Source organism: Helianthus annuus, chromosome 12, assembly GCF_002127325.2.
Source record: "Helianthus annuus cultivar XRQ/B chromosome 12, HanXRQr2.0-SUNRISE, whole genome shotgun sequence".
NCBI lineage: Eukaryota > Viridiplantae > Streptophyta > Magnoliopsida > Asterales > Asteraceae > Helianthus > Helianthus annuus.
The window spans coordinates 26,441,892-26,451,552 of NC_035444.2; the positions used below are offsets into that span (position 1 = coordinate 26,441,892).

General features: G+C 37.8%; 1 protein-coding gene across 1 annotated transcript; it reads right to left on the minus strand.

Moving 5' to 3' along the window:
* Nucleotides 1-6,518: 6,518 nt before the first annotated feature.
* Nucleotides 6,519-8,609, minus strand: LOC110886836 (heavy metal-associated isoprenylated plant protein 37). The gene is made up of 3 exons (XM_022134686.2): nucleotides 8,423-8,609; nucleotides 8,127-8,202; nucleotides 6,519-7,734 (listed from the first exon to the last, which is right to left on the minus strand). The coding sequence occupies exons 1-3, from the start codon at nucleotides 8,459-8,461 to the stop codon at nucleotides 6,647-6,649; spliced, it is 1,203 nt and encodes a 400-aa protein (XP_021990378.1). The 5' UTR covers nucleotides 8,462-8,609; the 3' UTR covers nucleotides 6,519-6,646.
* Between the last annotated feature and the right edge of the window lie 1,052 nt (nucleotides 8,610-9,661).

Here is a 9,661-nt window from a genome sequence, read left to right on the forward strand (position 1 = left end):
GTATTCATTGGATATGCTTCGCATAGTAAATCTTACCGATTGTTGGATGACGAATCAGGTATACTTGTAGAATCCAGAGATGTGGAATTCTTTGAGAACAAGTTTTCTAGAGATGATGAAAACTCAAATGGCACCACAACTTCTAGTACTTCTGAAAAAAGGGTTCAACCCTCACCAATAGTTGAAGAACCAAGGAAAAGTACTAGAGTTAGAAAAGAGAAAAGTTATGGAGATGATTTCTTTTCTTACCTGGTTGAAGGAACTCAAAAGAAAGTGACGAGAGAGGTCATTTTTGCTGTAAATTTGGATGATGATCCTAAAACTTTCAACGAGGCAATGTCATCAAGAGATGCTCCTTTGTGGAAGGGGGCAGTCAATGATGAAATGGATTCCATTATGGGAAATGGAACTTGGGAGTTAGCTGATCTACCCAAGGGAAAGAAACCTATTGGATCCAAATGAATTTTCAAAAGGAAGTATCATCCTGATGGATCCATCTCTGCCTATAAAGCGAGATTAGTTGCTAAAGGGTATAGGCAGAGAGAATGGATCGACTATTTTGATACCTATGCACCTGTGGCTAGAATAAGTTCTATTAGAACTCTAATAGCGGTGTCTGCTTTGAAAGGGCTGTACATCCATCAAATGGATGTAAAGACAGCATTTCTAAATGGGTATCTAAATGAGGAGATTTATTTGGAGCAACCAGAAGGGTTTGTGATGCCTGGACAAGAGAACAAAGTGTGTAGACTTATTAAATCTCTGTATGGTTTGAAGCAGGCTCCTAAACAGTGGCATAAGAGATTTGACACCACTGTGACTGCTTTCGGGTTTCGACACAACAGTGCTGACAGATGTATTTATACTAAATGCGAACCTGGTTATACAGTCGTGATTTGTCTCTATGTTGATGATATGTTGATCATCAGCACTCACCTTGAAGGTATTTCTGAAACTAAGAAATATTTGTCCTTGAACTTTAAGATGAAAGATCTAGGAGAAGTTGATACCATTCTTGGGATCAAGGTGAAGAGAACTGGAAGTCAGATTTCTCTTAGTCAATCTCATTACATAAAGAAAATTCTGACTAAGTTTCAACACTTAAATATTAAAGAGTTTAATACTCCATTTGATCCAAGTGTGAAACTTAATGTGAACTCTGGAAGAGCAGTGGCTCAACTGGTGTATGCGAGTGCTATTGGGAGTATGATGTATGCAACGCATTGCACTCGTCCTGATATTGCTTTTGTTGTAAGCAAACTGAGTCAGTATACTGTTAATCCAGGGACAGAACACTGGAAGGTAGTGGGTAGAGTACTTGGATACCTGAAAAGGACCAGTAACTTAGAACTGACATACACGTCTTCTTCCAGAATACTTGAAGGTTATTCTGATGCAAGCTGGATTGATCGCACCAATGATTCAAAATCTACAAGTGGGTGGATTTTCACTCTAGCAGGAGGAGCAGTTTCTTGGGCGAGCAAGAAACAGACGTGTATTGCCCACTCAACTATGGAAGCTGAGCTCATAGCGCTAGCTGCGGCTGGTAAGGAAGCAGAGTGGATTAGAGATCTACTTACTGACATCCGTGTGTGGGATGTTCCAATGCCGTCTATACCCATGTATTGTGATAGTGAGGCCACACTATCTAAAGTATACAACGCAGTGTATAATGAGGGATCAAGACACATAGGTCTTCGGCACAATTATGTGAGACAACTGCTTGAAAGTGGTACCATCAAGGTTGTCTATGTCAAGACAAGTAAGAACTTGGCAGATCCGTTTACTAAAGCTCTGACGAGAGATTTGGTTGTGAATACCGCGAGAGACATGGGTCTAAAACCACAATAGAATCGTTAGTGATGGAAACCCAACTTGAACTTAGTGCTCCTATTTCTCAAGTTTAATGGGTAACAACGAAGTCACTTAACGATAGAAGGTACTATCAAATTTGATAGATCCATGTGAGGTATGATAGTACGTCGTTGCCGAGAACAAGGGTGAGCTTATGCTCTTAACAAAGTTTTGGAGGCATCCAAGCAACGTGGGTGATGTAAAACTTTGCCTATATGATCTAGGGGTGGTGCCGCCTCGAGTGAAGATTAGTGGTTTATCTTCTAAAGGGTCATGAAAAGGATTTATAGCGCACGGCCATATTCGCGCTCAGTGAGAACGCAAAGTCAGCTGGTGATGTGTGGGGGTAAACCGAAGGGGGCTATCAGGTTAATGGTTTAATTCCGTAGGACACCATCTATTCTGTCTCTTCTTGTTTATCAACATAAACTGGGTTTAATCTTCGTGACACCTAGTGACATCATTAGTCTAAGTGAAAGGAAACATTCCAACTTGGTGGGGGATTGTTGGAAATATTAAAGGAAATATTAAAGAGGTAAACATACAAGTTGGTATGTTTCCTCCATCCCACATTGGTGGAGGGAATGAACTTTGAGTGGTTTATAAGGGATTGTTCCTTATGGGCCTCCAAAGTGTTAAATGGGTTGAGAAGTGGATGAAGCCCACACGCGCGCCGAGCCGAGCCGCGAGCTCGCGAATGGTCGCGTTTGAGGCGCGAATGGGCGCGTTTGAGGCGCACTTTGCACTTCGCACGTACGCATCGTCGCTAGGAGCTGAGGAGCTTTTATTTTTAGCTAAGGTCTGGTCAGGTGGGTCAGATCTGGAGATCGAATCAGATAGGGAGATAGAGATGAGTTCGAAACCAGTGGGGGTTATCTCATTATCTCTAGTGAACCGAATTCGTATGAGATATATATCCAGTTTCATGAATTCGTTTGGGATATTTATCCAGCAACTGAATTCGTATCAGATATATATTGAGGAATTCGAATTGGTTATGGATTGGTATATCACTCCCTATTTTTCTCATTCTCTGGTATAACCAAACCTATAAATAAAAGCTTCCTGCTACCTATTTTACTACTAATTTTCGCAGCCCTCCCTCTCCCTATTGTGTGTTCCTGTTTTCGTTCCAGCTTCTGCGTTTTCTGGTTTCCATTGCTGTTGGAATACCAGATCGGTTCTGCATTAAATCCTGGGAGTTTACGCTGCAACTCACAGCAATACGAGCGCGTAAAATCCTTTAAGGACAGTCGAGTTTTTCCGTTCAAGGATCTTCGTTCTCAATCGCCAGTTTGGTTTTAATTTACGTGTTCTTTAAATTCGTCCGACAACGGGACAGTCTCCTTCTACCTTTCTTTAATCAGTTTGCTTAAGTTGGAACAAACTGGTTTGGCTGATAACTCGGTAATTAATAAAGTAATATTAATTTATTGTTGATTAATTTAATTTTCAAAAGTCATTGGGTCCCGCCGCAACGCGCGAGGAGAAAATAACTAGTTTAAATAAAAATAAAATTGATGGGAACTTTAAATCATTGCATGCAAGTTAAAGAAAGGGGCTTTAAAGCCCTTTACGTGACATGACGCATACCTGACACTGATGTGGCGTGATAAAGCCCTTAGGTGCTTTATACCACAGTAACACACCCACCATCCTCAAAACTGTGTAGTGATTTAACTATAAATTAAATTAAATAATAAAAAGAAATGATTAGTTGGTGTGTAGGGACCCTCCCCTTGTCTCCTTCATGCCCGTTATTCCCTTGGCGCTGGGGCGTGGGAACCTTTGGCGCCTCCTAATGGTGGTGGGTAGCAATGTTTGGCGTTGGTGAAGTGTGATGTAGAGGCTTTGACACCTCTACTACAGACGGTCTCAACATGTTCGTTCAAGTGATATGATATATTAAATTCCTAACACTTACTATTGGTAGTTAAAAAAATGGTTCATGAAATAGGTTACACCAACTCAAAATGATCAATTGATAATGCACATTGCACTTCTTTTCATAGAATGATTCTTCTAATAAGTCAAGATCGTTTAACATAATAAAATAATGATATACTACTTTCCCTTCATTGGGCTTATATACCATTAGTTTTAATGATGTAATGTTGTAGGGAGATATAATCATATGAACATATAAAGACGGTTGTCAAAAATAATTGTTAGTAAACTTCAATATCTTTGCTTAAATTCCTTTAGAGTAATTCAAATTTATAATTATGAAGGATTTTGGTATGAGGATTCGGAATGACCACTTTGAGACGATACCGATTTGGGTGAGGAATGTTCTCACACTCTTGATCCCTTCTATCCCAATCTCTGCTCTTCCTCTTCATAGTTCTTTCTCTTGATCGGGACAACCATCTCGATCTCCCCTTTGAATTTTGTCTACATGGTCCCCTAATCCTAATCTCCCATCCTTGTGGCAATGTAATGTGAAGATTCAAAAACTAGTCTACCGAGGCAATATGGTTTAGGGTTTAGGGTTTAGGGTGAGATAAAAAAAAGGGGCCCTACAACCTAGTAAAACAATAATTCAGGGTCGTTGTTGCGTCACTCAACAATTCGATCAAACCCTGTTCAGGGTACTATAATGAGCCGAAAAATTTCAGGGCGGTTTCGAATAATTTGTAAATAATTTATTTTAGGAGTTAAGAGAAAAACAACAATATGCAATAAAAGAATTTGGTTGTTTACCAAAAAAAAAAAAAAGAAAACCCAAGTTAATGAAAAAAAGTAAAAGAAATATATCAATAGTATCATAAAATGAAATATGAAAGGTCTGTGAATGAGCTGAATATGAAATGCTTGTAGTGAGGCCGGAGGGTGTGGAGGCGCCACCCAGGCCAACTCAGCCTCTATAGCGCCCCGGGGCGCTATACAACAATACCGAGAGAATTAAAGGAGGGCGCTATAGAAGGGGCTCTATCATGGTAACCAGAAGGGCTTTATCAGGTGGGGCACACTTGATTTAAACCAATGACATCTTTTTTTTTTTAATTTTGTTTAATAGGGAGCTCCATCCACACCATGCAAATTAAAGGGGGGCGTGATAAAGCCTCATGGCTGAGGTGGATCCTAGGTGGCGCTGACGTGGCCTGATAAAGCCCCTAGGGGGCTCCAACCACACCCTCCAGCCAGACTCGTATAGAAGAAACAGTGAGGCGGCATCAAAAAGAGAGTACTAAAACTCAAAAAATGTTAAAATTCGCGTTTTTTACATTTTCACTCTATTCGTACGTTTTGTATAATAAAAGTATTTGTATTTGGTCTTTTGTCTATAAATTATTCCTAGTATTAGAGAAAAAGTTATATGTATTTTTAATTTCAAATTTCAATTTTTTTTAATGGTAGATCAACTAGATTTGTAACTTACTTCAAAAGGCTAGCATATGTTGTTTAAACCCATCATCTTAAGTTCGAACCCAGAGGTGTTCTTCCATATTTTCAGAATTTGCACTTAGTAGGAATCGAACGTGAGACCTTCTCAAGAGAAAACCATTTAACCCCCTGATCAACTCGGCTATAGTATTGGCACAAAATTCAATTAGTGGTTTATTCAATGTCTCCGTTTCCAAATCCCTGACACTAAAAAATCTTGACCCAACATGAGAATCACTAGATAAAGTCAAAATCTTTAAATTTCTGAACGAATCACCATGAGTATCGGATTCTGCATAGTCAACGGTGGTGGTGAGCACGTGATTAAGGCGTGCACATCATATCAGTAGCGACATACCCCTGAGAATACGTGTTACCATACCCTGACTACTTGTTCCCTTGCATCACACTAGACTCACTTGTTATCAACCAATGTCATTCTTTTGACATATTCACTATAAAAATCATAAAATATTCACAAACAGAAATATAGTGAAATGATAGATAGGGGTATCCATTGTTTGATTTGAAACCGTCTTACCGGTCATTGGTTTACTTTTACGGTTGTTTTTTTCAATCCGAGTCGAAAAGGCGTACCGATCGCCATCGGTTTAGTTTATGACATTTACTCGAAACCGGTCGGACACAACCGAGCATAAGCGTATGATTTTGGGCTATGTGACCTTTTATGTTCTTTTATCTTTACTATACACTTGATTGGCTTTGTTTGCCAAACCAAAACAAGGACTTGGATATTTTAAGTTGCAACTGTTGGAACATTAACGCCTGTCTAATTGATGGGAATTTTTTTTTACTTTTTTTATTCTAAAGACTCAATATGCCCAAATCATGTAGTCAAACAGTAACGCATTTAGCTTTATAAGGTTTGGTTTGGCTTTAAATTGGTCAAAAACTGTCTAACAGTTTCTCTTACGGTTTGACCTAAAAATCGTCAAAACCAGACTATAAACGGTACCCTTAGCTGTTCAAATAGCTCATCCTTTAAGGCCGCTCGAAATCAATCTCGTATAGAATTTCGAGAAGAGTTAAGAGCAATGTGAGCTCACTCAAACAGCTCATCCTTTGAGTCAAAAGATGTCACGCGTGGAGGCGTTGGGACTTAAGAAGTAGCAAATCATTATAATCTTCATACATCATGTGCTTCATTGGGCGACATGTTACAAATTTCACCATTAAATCTAAAAATTCAAAGGAACTAATAGATAAAAGACTATGAAGTTAAAGGAAGAATGCATATATGTATATATATATATATATATTATAACAAACACATAACTTGAACTTGATAACAAAAGCTTCACCATTACATAGTTGATACAAGAAAAAAACTTCATTCACACCATACATGCAGAAATATTAAATACTTTTTTTCCACTTGTACCCCTCACATAACAGAACAACTACTTGTGTTTTCATCACTAAACATATCCGCAGCAGAGTTGCGACCACCACCACCACCACCGCCGTTAGCGCCCATATAGTAGCCGTGATGATACTCATTGTAACTGTAAGGTGCCGGATTGTAATTATACAAGTACCCAGTGGCGGGTGGTACTATCGGAGACCTATTATACATCATCTGAGGCTGCTGATGCTGCATCGGTTGAAACGCTTGCCTATTCATGTTCATCATCATCATCGATGCCGCAGCGGCAGAGTTGTTATACTGCTGCTGCGGCTGCGGATGCAGACCTCCACCGTTCATGTTCATGATCGCGGCCGCTTGTGACGACGGGTTGTAACCACCCGTCGTGATCGGTAGACCGCCGTTAGGAAGATGGAACCCTGCTCCACCAGATCCTAGCACCGTGTTCTTTTGAGGAATTTGAAACCCTCCAAGATTACCAATACTACCCCCACCAAAACCATCAAGATTGTTCATAATGGAGCTCATGTCATTTACCCTTTTACCCTCACCAACATTCATATTATTATTATTAATATTATTATTCATTTTTACTCCACCATTCTGGTTTAAACCAACTTTTCCCACATTCCCACCATTAACCGGTTTTCCGTTACTGTTACTATTACTGTTACTATTAGCAGCAGCAACAGCAGCATGCTGCTGTTGCTGCTGTCTCAATAATGCCAATTGATTTGCTTTTGGGGCTTGTAACTTCAACTCCTCTTCATGTTTTTCAATATCATCTTCATCTTCGTCATCATCAAGATAGTCATCATCTTCTTCAGAGATCAACGGTTGAATCTTTTGCTGGTTTTTCAATGATTCAAGAGCTTTGAGGAAATCTTGTTTCTGGGCTTTGTTTTTCTTGTCATCTTTCATACATGAGCCTTTTTGGTTTTCATGATTTTGACTTTGACTTTGGTTGTGAGTTTCAGTTGACTTGTTTGACCAAAGCTCAGCATGTTTACCAGCTCTAACCAATTTCTTGATCACAGTTTCATGATCTACACTTCCTGAAACAGTCACCTTTTGCTGCTCTGTATCTATGCTCACTTGGTAGACACCTACAATTTTATTTTATAAAAATTTACAAGAAAAATAGAGATATATAATAATATAAATAATTAAATACACATTTTTTTTTACATATGATGTTTGAAAATGACATTTTCTTTGAAAGTAAGTAAACTGTAAAAGTGGAAATTAAGAGTTATGATTTTGAAATTTCAAACTCACTAACTTTCAAATTGAAAATTAAAAGAGTTTATTAAGGTTTTACACCAAAAAGTTCTTACTTTTGTACCATATTTAACTCCTAGTTGTGTATGTACCATTTTTTTTTTCTAAAAAAACAAGCATTCAAGTCAATTTTGACACCAAAAAGTTATATCTTTGACTACAAAAGTCAAAGACATACTTTTTTTTATTTGAAAGGAACATATGAAAGAGAGAGTACCATCAATTCTTTGAAGAAGTTTCTTCACTTTGTGTTTGCAACCATCACAGTGTAAATTAACTCTAAGAATACAAGTCTGAAGTGGAGGACAAAAAAGAAGCATAAATATATTAAACAAAAGCAGAAGACATTATAAAAAGAATATAAATAAGTTAAACAAGAATGGTGCTAATGCAGCAAGGGGGAAAATAAAAATGCCATTTAAATTAATTCATTTGTTCATGAGAATCAGAGAAATGTGTTGTTTATAAAATAAAATAAAGTAAAAATGAAAGGGGGGAAAAGAGAAGGTTCACCTGGATCTTGAGGAGCTTAAAGTCTTCATCTTTAGTCATATCTTGCTTGGGTGGTGTTTGGATACAAGTGATGGTGGTTGTTGAGAGTGAGATTCTTTTCTACTCACTTTCCTTCTTTCTTCAGTTGTAGGCTAGAAAGTGTGAGACATATGCAGCTCCATTTAATATGTAAAGGCTCCAAAATACTAGGGTGGATACCAATGTAATTCTATCTATATGAAGACATTATGCAATTATTATATTACTTTTAAAAGCATTTGTTTAACAAATAAATAAAATGCGAATGAGGTAGTGGTAGAGTGGTTGGGGAAAAACTTGATGTTTCTTGTAAGACCCAGGTTCGACTCTCACTCTCCCCATTATTTTCTGCGGCATCCAGGTGAAGGGCGCCTTCGGGCGGGTGGAGGTTAGGTTTCCGCGCATCTGGGAGAGCCAAGGGGCTGGCAGCAGTCGAGTAGTCGACCTTGGCCACAACGTCCTGTGTCACGATGGTTGACACATCATTCCTTTCCGTTCAAAAAAAAATAACAAATAAATAAAAAATTGATTAATAAGAACAACATTCACATCAGATTCTTTACTTATATTCACATAATTACACTTAAAAGATTCTTTTACTTTTTCAACTAAATATTTTCTATACCTTCGTCATTAACTTTTCTCTGTTCTCCATTGTCAACCACTTTCTAAAAAAATCTTAAAAAAGAAATGCGTAGGAACAATGTCTTCGAGAATATACAAATTATAGTAAACTAGAATTACGACCCGCCGCAATGCGGCGGGGATTCTATAGTTATAACTAAGTCGATTTAGGACGCACATGTTATGTTGAACCTTTCAAACGGGAAAGAATAGACGATGTAAAAACGTTCACCCACACATGTACGTTGCGTTGTGTTAACTCGCAAAATTTAAAATGAAACATAAAAACGTTAAACCAAAGACGCACGTTTCGATGTGTTTAGTCACAAAATTTTTGAACGAAACATAAAGCGAAAAAATTTGCGGAAAATAAAAATTATAAAGGACCAAAGTTGAAAGTAAAAAAAGTTGTGAGGATAGATTGCAAAAGATAAAAAGTTTTATGTTGAAAGTAAAAAACAAATAGTTTTGCGTTAAAGGTAATTTATGAAATACATTTGAGTGAAAAGTTAAAAAATCATTTTTTTAAAAAACCCTCAAAGCCAAGGTTACGACAATCATATGCATAACCATATGAAATACATTTGAGTGAAAAGT

Coding starts and splice junctions, on each gene's coding strand:
- LOC110886836 (XM_022134686.2), bottom strand. CDS start 8,461: ATGACTAAAGATGAAGACTTTAAGCTCCTCAAGATCCAG. Junction 8,203..8,422: donor TTAAGCTCCTCAAGATCCAG/GTGAACCTTCTC, acceptor CCTCCACTTCAG/ACTTGTATTCTTAGAGTTAA. Junction 7,735..8,126: donor ACTTCTTCAAAGAATTGATG/GTACTCTCTCTT, acceptor ATAAAATTGTAG/GTGTCTACCAAGTGAGCATA.